The following is a 15,937-nucleotide window of genomic DNA, read 5'->3' as shown; positions in this document are numbered from 1 at the left end:
TGTCACGCTTTTCATTCGGTCGAAACGGTCGTGACGTCACAGTGCAAGAATTTCAAACGGGGCCAATTGTGCTTTGGATAGTAACCATGCAACCAATTAGAGGGATGGTATAGTGATGCTCCAAGTAAAATAAATAAATAAAACCGAGTAGGAAATTGGTCGAGTTGGGGAATCGAACCAGGGTCTCCGGAGTGTGAGACGAGCATGCTAACCACTCCGCCATGCCAGCTCGTTGGTTTGGAGTGAACAAAGGCACATCTACTGAATACGGCATCTTCATTCACTCCCATCTTCCAGTGAGGTTCAGGTGTCAAGAGGTTCAGGTGACCACCGAGATAAGAGGTTCAAGTGTCCACCAAGATATGCAAGAGAGATACATTTCCTTTCCTCAAAGACCAATTTACCGTCGAGCTAGGCCTACAGACGAATGGGCGATGGCGTTCTGTGAACTCCCTGGCAGCGTTGGAAGACGCTGTTGCATTCCACTCTTAGAGGCGAAGCTTAACATCTTAACCACACATCAGTGATTGATAATAGGTCTTAACTTGATTGTATACTTTTGTTCCAGCTCCTCTGCCAAACTTGTGCACTTTTCTTATGTATTCCTGATGGGAGGTCCCCCAGACAGTTTTCACTTTAGGACCTCCTAGTTTACTAACTTTTTATGAAACTTACAACACATTTGTATTTCGTTTTAATAATAAACCTAATAAACAAGCAGCAACACCTCGCCTAAGGCTTCCGCCTCACCGAACTTTAGGTCAACAAGCGCCCCCCTGATTTATTTAGAGAGGTGATTAATAGTTGCATGTGCCAAGGGTGCACTCTTCCCAGAGGTACAAGAAATGCTTTGGGTGTAGGCCTCACCCTGGCGGCCATCGTTTGGCAAGGCAGCCCAGGGGAGCAGCACATGGGACGAGGCCAGCCGGCTCACCGTCCGGGCCACCACCAAGCCGTGCCCCAAGTGTCGGACGCCCACCGAGCGCAGTGGTGAGGAAACAATGCATTCTGGTATAATTGAAACAGCACAAGGCCACAGAAGAGAGCAGAGGAAAGGAGGGAACGGACAACACAGCGCTGAACTAACCACTGCCACTTATTTGGCACGCTGTGCGCATTAATACATTTAGGCACCAAAATAGAAAAACACCGCCTAAATACCTAAATGTATTTATACGCATAGCGTGCCAAATAAGGGGCAGTGGTTAGTTCAGCGCTATGTTGTCCGTTCCCTCCTTTCCTCTGCTCTCTTCTTTGCCCATGGGCCTTGCGCTGTTTCAGTCTTGCCATGCATAACCAACTCGCCCATCAGTTCGTGCTTTCAATTCATTCTGTTGCCTCTGCTCGTTTCCTCAGAGCTGTCCTGTACAGAGAGAAGAAACAACAGAGCACAACTTGCTCCGCACTCTTACGCTATTCACTGAATGGCCACTTCTCAAGATTATGTAAAACCAGACTGCTGTAACTTTGTTTTCAATGTTCCACTCGCAACTTCGCTTTTATTGTTGCCCCTTTTTACGAGGTTCTTCGATAGCAGTGTGGATTTTTCAGTGAAGTCGCTAGCATGCGACAATCCCGGCAAGCCCTTGAAAGGGAAACTGCATAGGTTTTGGAAATTAACGAGTTTAAGAGGGCCGAATGTGTGAAACTTGCAGGTAAAGCATGCGAAGTCTTTTTGGGCTAGCACTTGAAATAGTGAAGTAATCGCCGATTAAAATTCGGACGCCCTTCAAGCTTCTCCGCACCACACAATGCCAAGTGGCGGGTGCATGATGACGTCATCAAAGATATAGATACATTTCCAACCCACAAACACCTGCTTTGAAGGAAAACAATCAACTTCACCAAAGGCAAAGCCTGCCAAGAGTTGTTTGGCAGCGTCTAATGAGTCAGGTCAGGATGTGGCAGACAACAGCGGTAATTTGAAATCATACCTTCCGTGACGTCACGCTGAATTTCTCTGCACTCCTCCGCTGCATTGAGGAGAAGCGCAATATTCAATCATCGATTACGCCACTATTTTAAATGCTAGTACAAAAATACTTGGCATGCTTTACCTACAACCTATATAGATTTGAATCCTTGAATGTCGCAAAATTGTCAAAAAAGTGTTGCAGCGGCTTTCAAGTCTCCTAAAATGGCCAAAAAAATTGATGTTTAGAAAATATTTGTATCTCTTTTTATGCCTCGTTTTTTATGCTGTCCCATTTCATTTCTGAAATCAACCGGGAAGTACTCGGAAAAGGTTTTTTCATGAACCACGGTGGATGTGCGTTGCGGGGAAGCTCTCAGACGATTGGCGTTTTTCTCAATTGCGGTTTTCCACCTAAATATGCACCTCAACAGGGCAGATTTCATCTTGACTGCTTTTTCTATTTTCACTTCGTTTGTTCTGTCGCACTCCTAGCACCATAGTGCAGGCATTCTTTGTTTTTCAGGTTTGTAAATTTTAAATTGCTTTGTTGCAATTTTCTTTTCACTCTTGGTATGCCAATGAACCGTGCATCATATAAATTCAAAACCAAAATTTGTGCTTTGCGAAAAAAAGATTCCCAAGAGTGTCTTGAGTTCAGCACGCCTGTAGGAATGCCTTGAATGGTGAACCAGGCTTCTGCCACATTTTACGCAATGGCACATACAGCTCGTTCGGTCAAAAAGCCGTCGGCTTAGTAGTAGTCGAGGAAATAATCGGGGCTGCGTAAAAAAAATCGTATCACGGTAATTTGTGTGTCTAGTGATTGATTATTGATTGGTGTGTGATAGCCGATGACGAGTTAGTAAAATCATTGCAATTATTTGATTAATTGATTAAATAAAGAAATTAAAAAATTGGAAAAAGGGGGTTTCAAAGGTGTCAAAATGCTCAGAATGAAAAGCCAATGTTTGATGATGATAATTAAGAAAATTCATAATTCATTGAAACAGTTGGAAAAATTGGAGGACACATACGCTTCACCTTTAACCCTTTCAGGCGCCATTTTTTGTTTTCACTGAGATCAATTATTTTTTCACCTAAGTAGTATATTCAGGCCTCAAGAAACGGAATTTGTTAGTTTTCGAGCGTGGAAGACCAGCAGGTCAGTTCTTACAGTGATGTGGAAAATTCCGTACAAAGTTTCAGATTTGTTAGAAATAGTACCATCGAAATGTTCTCGTGTGTCAGGTAAACACCCTAGGGGTCGTGGAATCACTTTGTGTTTTGAAGATGCACATTACGCTCGAAATTGAGCAAAAATCATAGATGTTTTCACTCGCGGCAAAATCTGCCTGCACAAAAACGGTGGACAAAGTGCTACCCAGCTCACTCTTATGTGAAATATTACTTACTGCGTTCGCTACATGGTACCAAAAAGCAACTTATTTGCAACAAGAAGGGTGCTCAATTTGACTGAGATAATGAAATCACTGCTAGGTGCACTAGTGTCTCAGAAAAAGCTGCAAGTTTGCCGCTTACGCAATTGTGTACAAAGCGCCTGAAAGGGTTAAGAGCGAAACATGACAGCATGTCGCAGCGCTGCCAGGGAGTCCACGAACGCCATAGGCCATTCGGCACGACGCTTTGCCCATCGGACAAATCACGGAGTCTCTAGGAGGCCTCTCAAAGCCTAAAGAGTTGCATCAGCATCAGATGGCACAACCAACAGCACACGCTATTGCGTCAACTCATAAGCGCATTGTAGGAGTCCTACAACATTTTTCTTGACTGTGTAGCCTTTTCACAAATTTAAGGGGGGAAGAGGGTCTTAGAAATAAATTTTTATTAATGAAGTCACAACTACGAAATCTCCACGGAACATGCATTTTTGTGTGCTGATTCCAAGTATGTAATTTAATTTTATGTATAAGTCCTTGTGCACTTATGCAATAAGTTAGGTAACTTCTGCCGAGACTTTTGAAAGAAATTCTACTCCAGGGAACATGTTATATTGCATGCCATTGGTTTCTCTTGACATCAAGCTATGCAATAAGGCTAAAATTATTGTCCTGCCTGTTATAGAAGGTGAGTTACAGGATTTTGAAATCACCAGTTTCTTCCCGTTTGTGAAGTGGCTAATTCAAAACCCTGTAACTCAACTTCTATGATAGGCAGGATAATAATTTTGCCCTTATTGCATAGTCTGATGTCAAGACAGGCCAATGGCATGCATCCTAGCAATTTTCTCGCACCAAAATCTATTGAAAGCTCTCGGCAGAAAGTTACATAACATATTATATAAGTGCACAAGGACTTGTTTCACACAAAATTAAATTACATGTTTGGAATCAGCATGCAAAAATACATGTTTCTTGATGATTCCATCATTGTGACTTCATCAACAAATTTTTTTTTATGACCAGCTTCTCCCTTAAGAGAAAAAAATACATGTATTAGAAAACAATTTTCTGGAGATTTCACTGTGACGTTTTGTGAGAATGGCAATCAGGTAATTTCAAATATTCTCAAAAAATTTTACTAAATGCAAGCTGCGGCAGTCTGCATTGGCCCATCTTCCTCATGCATTAAATGTCTAACAACTCAGGGGACAAAGCAAGGCTTCAACAGGGACGACGCGTAACACATGAGGCCCCGTGGCGAGTTACGTCTTAGCCCTGCTGATCTGTTGTTTTGTCTTCAGAGTTTTTTTTTACTTCGAGCGCAACTAATTACAACTGCTATGACCTGCCAGTCAGCCCACCAAAGAGGTCTGCTTTACTGAGAAATGTGCCTTCAAACCTACAAAGTCAGAACCTGCTTGCATGCTAGCAGTCATCTTATCGACATGCAGGTCAAGGATTAAAGAGTGTCCCGGGCACGGCTGCTTATAGGTGCGCCAACCAAACACGTCAGCTTCGCCTTTTTCCGTGATGCCTATTAAACAGGTCTTGCAGGTAGATGTCGTGGAGGGCAGGGTGAGATCAATGCTGAGTATTATTTAGCTCCCTTTTCTCGGTGTGGAAGCCGACACGAGCAGCAGGGAAAGATTCCATCATGAGTTTCAGTTTGCTTCCCCACGTGACACATGAGCACACTGGCTGTAACTGCATGACAGCAGCATACATTGGAGATTGAGTACGCCAGACTACTGAATGCATTTCGTCCCTCAGCTGCTGGAGAGGGAAATGATGTCAGCTTCTTATTCCTTCCGCACTGCTAACAATGGCTTTAGTGAGCACTGCTTTGATGCAAGAGATAGTAGGCGGCGTGCTTGGAGCTGCATCCCACCACTTCTTTGCACACAATGCAACCACCTTGATCATGACTGCGTTCTGGTACATGATTGGTCGAAAATAACCGTCTCGTGATTTCATTTTCCGCCGCGGACACCAGTCTTGACCTTGTTGCCAGGCATGGGCAGCTAGACTGTTGCTGAGGTCTTGCGGAGACCCCCGGCCACTGCACTGTCTATCTAGGTCACTGTAACTGCGTCGCATATTGATGATGATGTTGGCCAGCTCCCGCGCTTATTTCTTTTTTTTTTTTTGCACATATTGTGTGGCTTACTGTACAATGCATAGCTTGTCATTTACTCTATTTGTGTGTAGCCCTTGTCTCCCTCCGCAGGGGCATCTGCAACCTGCAGTAAAACTTTGTTTATTGGGACTGCCCGTGGAGTCCCACCAAACAGCCATGCTAGTCTATGGCGTCGGAAGCTCGTTTATTCGGATGCCACAGGGCTCAAATCGATTAATTCGGACGGGCACCCAAAGGGGCACATATTACGTGTTCGACAGGCGATCGTCTAGGTATTCGTACTGTCTCCTGGGCCCCTGTGGCATGCGTGCAGAGGTTGTTGTGTTGATGATCGGCTGGTTCCTCTCAATAGCCAAGTCCTGCTGCATAGTTCCTTTTTTTGGAACTTTGCCACTCGCCCACAGCGGTAGCAGGCATATCAGCGAGGCAGCCAAGCCGCACATCATTTGGTACCATGATTGCCTTGTTGCTGATCATCTTTTCAGTGCAAAAGTGTTGCTTCACTAGCAATCCTGAAAGAGCCGATGGGTGTCTGAAGCCTTGACCCTTTGCCGTCGGTACTTCTCAGGTATCTGCTGAAATAAAATAAATATTGCCATGTCTGGGTTCTGAAGCTGATGCAAACAGATCAGCTTCGATGGCCGCTGCAAGTGAGCACTATGCTATTCCCACGATCGATCACTCTTCGTGTTAATTAAACTGCCACACTCACGCTGTGCATTGCACGTCGTTGTTTTCATCAACTTCTATCCGAACGCAAAAATTAAGAGGTCGAATCCGCGCTGCACCTGGATTAATACACTGCAGGAATGCATGCATGCTCAACTATGTTCTGTTGCCATAAACAAAATACAATTTTTGAGGAAACTTACTTTAACCCTTTTAGGCACCATTTTTTGTTTTGACTGAAATCAATTATTTTTTCTCCTAAGTAGTATATTCAGGCCTCAAGAAAGGGAATTTGTTAGTTTTAGAGCATGAAAGACCAGCAGGTAAGTTTTTATTCACAACAGTGTGGAGAATTCCGTACAGAGTGTCAGATTTGTTAGAGATAATAGCATCGAAATGTTCTCGTATGTCAAGTAAACACCCTAGGGATTGTGGAATCGCTTTATGTTTTGAAGATTCACATTGTGCTCGAAACTGAGCAAAAACAATCGATGTTTTCACTCTCAGCAAAATCTGTCTGGACAAAAACGGCGAACAAAGTGCTACCTAGCTCACTCTTATGTGAAATATTATTTACTGCATTCGCTACATGGTACAAAAAAGCAACTTATTTGCTACGAGAAGGGTGCTCAATTTGACTGAAATAACGAAATCACTGCTAGGTGCTCCATTGTCTCAGAAAAAGCTGCAAGTTTGCCACTTTCAAAGTGCCTGAAAGGGTTAACCACGCGTGTCCTCTGTTGCTGTCGTGCAGGACAGCGAGTAACGGCATGTGGTAACTGAATCAAGAAACATACCATATTGATTCAAATCTAAGCTGATGGTTTTTATTAAGGCGGAAGCCTTTAATGCCTCATCGTTGTAAGCAGGAGTTGTCGACAGAAATGTCACGCTTTTCAGTTGGTCGAAATGGTCGTGACGTCACAGTGCGCGAATTTCAAACTGAGCCAATTGTACTTTGCCTAGTATCCATGCAGCCAATTCAAAGGATAGCATAGTGATGCTCCAAGTACGTGGGAATGACTTTAGTTAATTAGTTAATTAACCAAATACCCTAATCAACCTTTCTAGTCCGACCAGACAAATAAAGAAACCGAGTAGGAATTGGTCGAGCTGGGGGAATCGAACACCGGTCTCCGGAGTGCGAGACGAGTACGCTAACCACTCCGCCATGCCAGCGCGATGGTTTGGAATGAGCAAAGGCACGTGTAGTGAATGCAGTGTCTTCCATCTTCCTCCCTTCCTTTACGATGAGTTTCAGGTGTCCACCGAGATATGCAAGACAGATACATTTCCTTTCCTCAAAAACAAATTTACCGACGAGCAAGTCGTACAGCCGAACGGGCGATGGCGTTCTGTGGACTGCCTGGCAGTGTTGCAAGACGCTGTCGCGTTTCACTCATACAGGCGAAGCTTAACATCTTAACCACACATCAGTGACACTAGCAGCAACACCGTGCTTAAGGCTTTCGCCTCTCCCCGCTTTAGGTCAACAAAGCGCCCCCCTGAATTTTTGTTTTATTGAAATTCCAATTACGAAACCAGGGTGTTGGCTTAGATTCGAGGATGTGGCTGCGCACTCACCATCGCTGGTGCTGCGCATGCAGCGTCTCTTGGTGCCTCCTTCCTGCATGCTTTTCAGATCAGGTGATTGGCTCGTTAGGCCTGTGGCCATTTCCTTTCTTCAAAAATTGGCAGCAGTTTAACTCTTCTAAACATAGTTAGAGGAAAAGCTCCGTTACACTTGACTATGCTTGGTTAGACCTCGCAGGCGTTTCGGCACACTGTCAGCCGTACTCTCATGTATGGCACAACGGCATGTGTTGTTGTTGCGACTGAAGGAAGGATGAGAAGGAAAGTGCCTGCCCACTGGCTCGAGCTGAGCCACAATCGCTACCACGTGGAGACAGAGGGCAGTTGAAAGACGTGAGAGGAAAGATTGGAAGAACAGACGTCTGTCACAGCAACAACAGGTAACCCCTCACTGCTTAGCCAACGAAGTGAAAACAGGCCCACCCCGCTCCTCGTGTTTTCCGCTGTAGGTGCAGTGTTGGTAAAATGTTTAGGGGAATTCACCCCCCTGTGGAGTAGATTTGTAATGAAGGAGTAATTACTCATTGGCATCCACCCAGGCACAGCCAAACGGCCACAAAGGAAAGCTATGCAGCTTTCTCAGAAACTTTGCAGTTAAAAAAAAATTTGTCCTGGTCAGGGGTTCGAACCCGGGACCACTGCTTCACTGGAGCAGTTGCTCTACCAACTGAGCTAATCGGGACAGCAAGCTTATGGTTGGGGCGAGAGTGAATTGATCAGGTCGATCCTTTCAAATGAAGGCAGCCAGCACAGGTGGCTCTGTCTTAGCTCTCCGCGCACTCTCACGACTGGCGTCCCGCAGGGCAGCGTTTTAAGCCCTTTCCTCTTCGACTTGGTTATGGGCAAACTCTCTGGTGTCATTCGTACATCCCCCTCCCTCCCCGTACATGTCTGCATCTACGCGGACAGCACTGGGCTCCTCTGCTGCAGTCCCACCTGGCTGGGACGAACGATCCTCAATCAGTTCCTGGACTCTGTTGGCCTCTCTCTCTCTCCCTAACTAAAAATGGGGCGCCCGTCTTTCATCCACGACATGCTACGAGAAGCCTTATTCCTCGCCTACAGCTCGACGGTGTTCCATTCCCTTGGAAACGATCGGCTAGGTACGCCCGGCCAAATCTTTAACTGGCTTGGGTGTTGCATCGCTAAATGCTCCTTGTAAAAGGTTCTTTTCGGCTACACCGCTGGCATATTCATGCTGTGATTTGACACGTGAGATGGCATTTCGTGATTCCTTTTTGTTCATATAATGTTTGAGTGGAGTGCTTCCATGTTTAAATAAAAGTTATTAGAAATATTTATCGTCTGCCACTACCAAGAGCCGAAACAAGCGGCATACGCAGCAGTGGTCCTGGCCCATATGGCCTCCCTCCTCTGGGTAAACTACCACTCCTTTCATGGCGGACAAGTCGTTTACCCAGAGTAAGGGCAAATGCGCCACCAGAGCCACTGCTGCGTATTCCGCTTGTTTCGGCTCTTCGTAGTGGCAGATGATGAATATTTGTGATAACTTTGATCTGAATGCGCAAGTACTCCCCTCAAATATTATATCAACAAAAAGGAACCACAAAATGTCAGCGGTGTAGCCGAAAAGAACCTTTCACAATTACAAGGTGCATTTAGCGATGCAACACCAGAGCCAGTTAAAGATTTGACCGGCTGGGTACGTGGGCCTCACAATAGACTACAGGCTCACCCGGTGCCCTGCCGTTGACCATCTGAGAGCGGAGGGCAAGCGCGTGGCTCCTGTATCCTGTCAGCTACTTGCAAAAGGTGACAGCTGTTCACCTCTCTTTGCTGTGCATTTCTGCAATGGCACTGCTGTGGCAGAGCTCCTGTGCACACTCTCTACCTTCACATACGTCCGCACCTCTGGTGCAGCATCGACACTGACCAGTGGAACGCCGTCCGACGCTTCCCGAGGCTCCCCCACTCCTCCCATGTCGCCGCCACATGCGCAGAGGCCGTGACGTCCATTTCACTCCTTGCACAGCACGCTGCACTGCACGCTATTGTGCGCATCGAGAGGATGGCCAGTGCGGTCAGACTGACCTCCCGCTTGTTCGCAGCACTGGACTCCTGCATGGGATTTGCGATTGAGCTGTCCTCATGGGTAGGGTTCTCAGTCCGGGCCTCGTATGGCTTCTGCTATCCTGCGGGCCCGCTTGGTCAGCCGTTGCTGACCACTCAGGTTGGAGCTGAAGAGAGCCAGCCTACTTTCCCTTGAGAAAGTAGAAGTGGTTGCCGGGGCAAGGGGAGAAATTTGAGCACTCCCATGTGGAGCGGCACTGTTGGGTGAAGGGCAGACAAAGGTGTGCTTCTGGTGGAGGTTCATGAAGTTCATTGGGAGCTGGCGGCATGTGCATCTTAGGAACAGGCGAGCGTGTGTCATTCAGCAGAGAGGAAGTACATCGATGCGGATCTAAACTTGTTTTTTTTTTTCTGACTTTGAACAAAAATCATTCCGAAAAAAAAAAAGGGAACAAGATGCTTGTAACAGAGAATTATCACTGGCAGACTGTAAATACGCGAAATACAGCAGCTACGACTGTACAGCAAAACGTGGCCTGGTAGTTGAAGCGTGGCAATGGTAGCGACAGCTATGCATTATCGTATTAGCCGAATGCTTGTCCAGCTCTGCTGAAACTCTGTATTGGCTCTCAAATGCTTGGTCTTTTATATTTTTACTGCAATCATATGAGGACATTGCGGTTGAATACATGGCAGAAAGCACTCTTGCGTGGAGTGAACCATCATTAAAATGGAATACCTGTAACAAAGTCATCATTGTGCTTGTCTAACACAATTTTGACTCTCACTCAGTTTTCCATAAAAAGTTGTAATTGCCTTGATGCACAAGGAGGTAATACTTGAGTGTTCTGGGAATTTATTCCCTTTCATGAAAATGACCCTGTTTGCTAGTAACTTTATTTTAACAACAGTTCATACTAAGAGTTAAACATTTGCCAACTTCATGTCTAGAAATATCAATAAATGTCAGGTGAAGGCGCGTTTATGAGTTTGGGCATAAATGTTCTGCTATCAACTTTGCTTTTTTTTTCCCCCACTCCTAAATGTGAAAGCAAGGGAGTCTTTGGTTGAGATGATTGCACTCGCGTAAGAGAATTCCATTATTAATTTCTGTTTCGTGTTCAAGGTTGCTTTGATTTCTTTGAAGCATTTGGCAACAGTGCTCGATTATTTTGGGCATTTGCATGACCAAAAATGTTTTCTCGGTTCCTAGTATATTTCAGTTGAGAGCAATACATAGAAAGAAGCGAAAAAAATTTATTGACTTCCTAATTCACAAGATGTTTGCTCTATGGAGTGCGTGGAATTTAGTCTGCTACCCAGAAAACTGGTGGGTACGAACATGGGCGCTGCACACTTGATCTGCTTCCACGTGGTACCAACTGCGCCCACGGAGTAGCATGTGTGCCTGTCACCAGCGTGAAGTGTGCATGCACAGCAGATAATGGCAGTTTGTTTAACCAGTGGAGCTTTGGAGAGGACAGAGGAGGAAAAGCGTGATTGTTCGGAGCGGGTGTGTGATAAGGGTGTGAATAAGACCGTTTCTCAACCCGAGCGCCCGGATTCTCGGGCTCTGGGGCGAGTGTGGGGGAACTTAATCCGCAACTACGTATGCTGGGCGATGGCCACAGCCCAATATGGCGGCACCCTTCGACAGTGTCTTCTTCGTGCATTTGAAGGCTGTCCTTTGTGTGCAGGTGGATGCATGCACATGGTGTGCAGCCGGTCCCAGTGTGGCTTCCAGTGGTGCTGGCTGTGCCAAGACGAGTGGACGCGTCAGTGCATGGGGGCCCACTGGTTCGGATGATGCGCCAACAATTGTTTCCCTGTTGAATAAAAACATATACTGCTCAGTTCGTGCTGTCTTGTGGTGTCATCGACATGTTGATATGCACTCCTGCTGTGGCCGTGCGCAAAAGGAAGGACATTGTCCAAATACGAAATATGTAACCGTGTGCATCACTAAGAGAGGGTCATCGCTTTTGGTGCCCTCCCTTCAGCTGTGGCTTCCTCTAAGATTTTGGGAGCATTCTGAGCAGCAGGCATATGGGAACTCACTGAAGGGACGGACTGTGCTGGGTGCTCATAGCGAAGGGGCCAAACTTTATAAGTACAAATTGGTCTGTACCAATTGTAAAGACGGACACACTACTTTCACTAAACTTTCGAGCTTTAAGAGCTAGAAAAAGCCAAGAAATGAAAGGCAGATATCTGCCTTTCATTGCTTGGTCTTTTGTAGTTTTTTTTTAATGTGAGAGCGTTAGTTACCCTCATGTCAGAAAAAAATGCCCAGCGTCGGTGTTGGCGACCATTTTAAGTCTCGCTGCCAGAGCAGCTGGCCGCTCTGGCCATCTGGGTGGGGCACCTAGGTCACATGACCTTGTGCTCATTTCCTTCTCTTAATATTTACTTAATTGTCAGAAACAGTGCACTCAAGGGCACATAGAGAACGCTAGCGCTTAGCCCAATGGCAACGTTACTAGGCAGGCTGACAATGGCATACATTCGTCTGGATTGAACACGCAATAATTGCGCCGACATTTGCTCATAGGCATTATGTGAACTGTCAAACTTTTCTCAGTTTTTTCGGACAAGACTTGCTCACTCCTGTGGTGCGACGGATTCGCAGTAGCCTTCAAGTTTAACAGCAAAAAATATAAATGCCTTGCATGTACTATCAGCAACAAATGAAACGTAAACTGAAATGCCAGCACAGAAACAAACATATTTGCTCTTAGAGGGGATATACCCTGTAAACGCCCAGATATTCTATCATGGCTGTTTTCTGCGAGCAAGTCTCTAAAGGAGACAATTGATGAAATTCTATTAAAAGCATTCTACTTGGTGATTTGCTTGAGGGTGGTATATTGAGTGACCAGGTAGGCACGACTTCCAAAAGGAACTCTAACCTCCATGGCAGTTACAAAAGATAAGAACTTAGCCTCTGGAGACCTTGAAAACAACAAAAAAAAAAAAACTAATGTTCAGACGTATGTACAGTGAGATGGGTCAATTGGTCCTCACAAGTCTGCTGGGGAACAATTCATGATGGAGTGCATCTGCAAATGCCTAAATATTCTACAATGGCCATTTTCAACGAGCAAGTCTCTAAAGGAGACAAATGGATTAAATCCTATTAAGGCATTCTACTTGGGGATCAGACACTATACTTTTATAGCATTGTCTGGGACTGCACTGCCTGTTATCCAAATTATGAATCAGTGGGCCTTTTTGTCTAGAAAGCATAGGGACACTGCACAGTGAACCATGCAACATACACAAAAAGGAGCAGCAATCCTTGTAGAACTGGCCGTGCAAAATTCAGGCAATGGTGACAGTGCCAAGCAGCCAAATAGGCAAGTGAAATGAAGTGGAAGGCCTACTGTTGTGTGATCGTCAAATCCTCTGCTTCTACCAATCAAACTGGACTCAAGAACTCTCTGCAGTGACTCGTGCTTCTTTCCAACTAAGCACGTACAGCTGCCACAAAGGTGCACAGCAGACCTTCCGCTCAAAACAGCAAAACAGCCGCACAGCAAACAGCCAATCACCATTAAACACATATCCACTCATAAGCCTGAGTGCGCGGCAGAATGAAGGCATTTGTGAATATACTGACCTGTGTTCATACCATGCATGTGTGCTTTCACAGCTCAGCAGAATGCGAAGCACCTTGCCAAACAGAGGCAAAAGGGGGTGGAGTCTGACGCGTTGTGAATGGGACACAGCCACAAATTCAGGTGAGAACAAATATATTTTCAGGAAAACACACACGCAGACAAATCAAGAGCCTCACAACAGCAATCAAAGAATACCATGCGACAGGTACTAGCAGGACAGTATATACATGTGTTCATAGTCTCCTGCTAAAGTAGATGCAGATTACACACATACAAGTGATTACAATTAAGGATGACAAATAAAATTAGAATGAACTGAAAAGTTCACACTGAATAGAAACTGAAAAAGAAGCATACAATGACCGCGGCGCAGCAAGAGTCTATTCACACAACACAGCGGTTCTCGAAGGCAGTCAGTCACCCTTCTGGAACAGCAAGCGGGTTGTCAAGGGAGATGTGGTGTCATCGCCGTCTTGTAGTCCCAGGAGCGCTCGGCAGTGGCACACTTTCACACACCACTCTGCCACTGCTTGGCCTTCCTGTTGCAGTGGGGTGCAGGAAACTGTGGTTGGTGGCTATGGTCAATCTTGCCACCAAAAAAGTTGACTCTCGTGGACGCTCTCCTTTACCCCAATCACCTCACTACGAAAACCTCGGGCACTTTCACACACCACTCTGCCACTGCTTCGTCTTTCTGCTCCAGCGAGGTGAAGGTCACTTCGGTCGGAGGCCGTGGATGGGGTCAACCTTGGCCAAGCCAAAAAAGTACATGACAAGGAGAACTACATCATAAAGCTTGGGGCACGTAATACCGTATTTACTCGCATAATGATCGCACCTCCGAATTTTGTTTGCAAAATTCAATTCTTGTTTATTCCCCGCGTAATGATCGCAACCGGTACTCACCTACGGGGCAGAAACGTGGAGGCTAACAAAGAGGGTTCAGCTTAAGTTAAGGACAACGCAGCGAGCTATGGAAAGGAAAATGATAGGTGTAACGCTAAGAGATCGGAAGAGGGCGGAGTGGGTGAGGGAACAAACGCGGGCTAATGACATCTTAGTTGAAATCAAGAGGAAGAAGTGTGCTTGGGCAGGGCATGTAATGCGAAGGCGAGATAACCGCTGGTCCTTAAAGGCAACGGAGTGGATTCCAAGAGAAAGCAAACGTAGCAGGGGACGGCAGAAAGTTAGGTGGGCGGATGAGATTAAGAAGTTTGCGGGGATACAGTGGCGGCAACTGACAAAGGACAGGGTTAGTTGGAGAGACATGGGAGAGGCCTTTGCCCTGCAGTGGGTGTAGTCAGGCTGATGATGATGATGAATGATCGCAACCCGAACTTACCGTTGCAACTGCAATTTGTCATGTGCCAAGCCTAGCCGACGATGATCATACTTGCCATCTGTCTGACAGATGGCACGTGGAGATGACCATCTTGCTCTGTCAGCATTACAGCGGCAGCCACCTGTTGGTTGACCTGCACTCACACAAGCAGTCCACATGCTGTTATGTTTAACCACGACCAAACTTAACTGTGGTTATCTCGAATCATGGTTTGCTGTTCACAAGGCTCGCTGGGTTGCGGTGCAACGAACAAAGTGACACGGTGATCTGGAGTGAAGCGACATTTGCAAATATCTTGCAGCACACTTGACGTAGTGTCAAGAGTGCCGTCCGACGGCACTGTCCGGTTGCAGCACTGCCTCCACAGCTGAATACATCGCCGCGCCGCATGGAAGCCACCAGCATCAGAAAACCGTGTTAAACTTTCTTGTTCTCGTAAATAAATAAGCCCTGGGATATGGGAATGCCAAAACGAATCTTCCTTGAGGATCGCTGACCTGTACCGGGAATAACTGCGAAAGATGTTAGTTTTATGTATGCAGCCGCGTAGCAGCTGCCGCCATTGCAGCGCGACTGACCCGGCTTGCATGCCAGCTCCGCTGCTAAGGCATCGCTGAAATCGAACGTGTATGTTTCTTTTAATATGAAACAATTAGGTTGTCAGTAAGGCAGCGCCAGATGTGAAAACATTCATTATAGCGTTGATGAATTCCAAAGCGCCTCTGTGGCCTCGATACGAAACAAGTTAGGCCTAGCGACGACTAGAGAGTACAAAGAACCATCGACCGCCGCGCTCGCGGGCGGCGCCAATGCGGTAAGCATGCGGAATGCAGTGCTCTGAGTGTTGTGAACGTGTCACCAAAGTACATCAACGATGCGGCAGGGACCAGACATTTTTCAGAGTAACGGTGGTAAAATGCGTAGCTTGACCGCCACGGGTTGTTACTGTTGTACGCTGTTGCTGCGCCTTTGCGGCCTTTGGACGAGATCGAAGGCTGCATAAAAGCGCTGAAGCACTATACACACAGCCTATTTTGATGCGCTGCTCTTAGAACATGATTTAGTGCGAAGAAAGTACGTTCTTGAAGCGGGCCAGCTCGTGCACTTTTCGCACTCTGCCTTCTTGGTAAACGACGTAAACCAAGGTCGCCAAGCTCAGTTCGCGATAACCACGTTTTGCGGCGCAACCGCGGGTAGCGTGCCCGTGTGAAAAGGATGGTCTGACCTGCA

General features: G+C 46.3%; 1 protein-coding gene across 1 annotated transcript in view; it reads left to right on the top strand.

Annotated features, from left to right (window-relative positions):
- park (E3 ubiquitin-protein ligase parkin) overlaps positions 1 to 11,598 on the top strand; it is a 46,593-nt gene extending 34,995 nt beyond the window's left edge. Inside the window, exons 9-10 of the mRNA XM_089547630.1 lie at positions 861 to 990; positions 11,443 to 11,598. Coding sequence (XP_089403756.1) covers positions 861 to 990; positions 11,443 to 11,552 — 240 coding nt within the window. The 3' untranslated portion in view covers positions 11,553 to 11,598. The remainder of the gene's footprint in view (positions 1 to 860; positions 991 to 11,442) is intronic.
- Positions 11,599 to 15,937: the final 4,339 nt, after the last annotated feature.

This window comes from Amblyomma mixtum, chromosome 6 (genome assembly GCF_055824585.1).
Source record: "Amblyomma mixtum isolate Tamu chromosome 6, ASM5582458v1, whole genome shotgun sequence".
Taxonomy (NCBI): domain Eukaryota; kingdom Metazoa; phylum Arthropoda; class Arachnida; order Ixodida; family Ixodidae; genus Amblyomma; species Amblyomma mixtum.
This window is presented reverse-complemented; position numbering and strand designations above follow the sequence as displayed.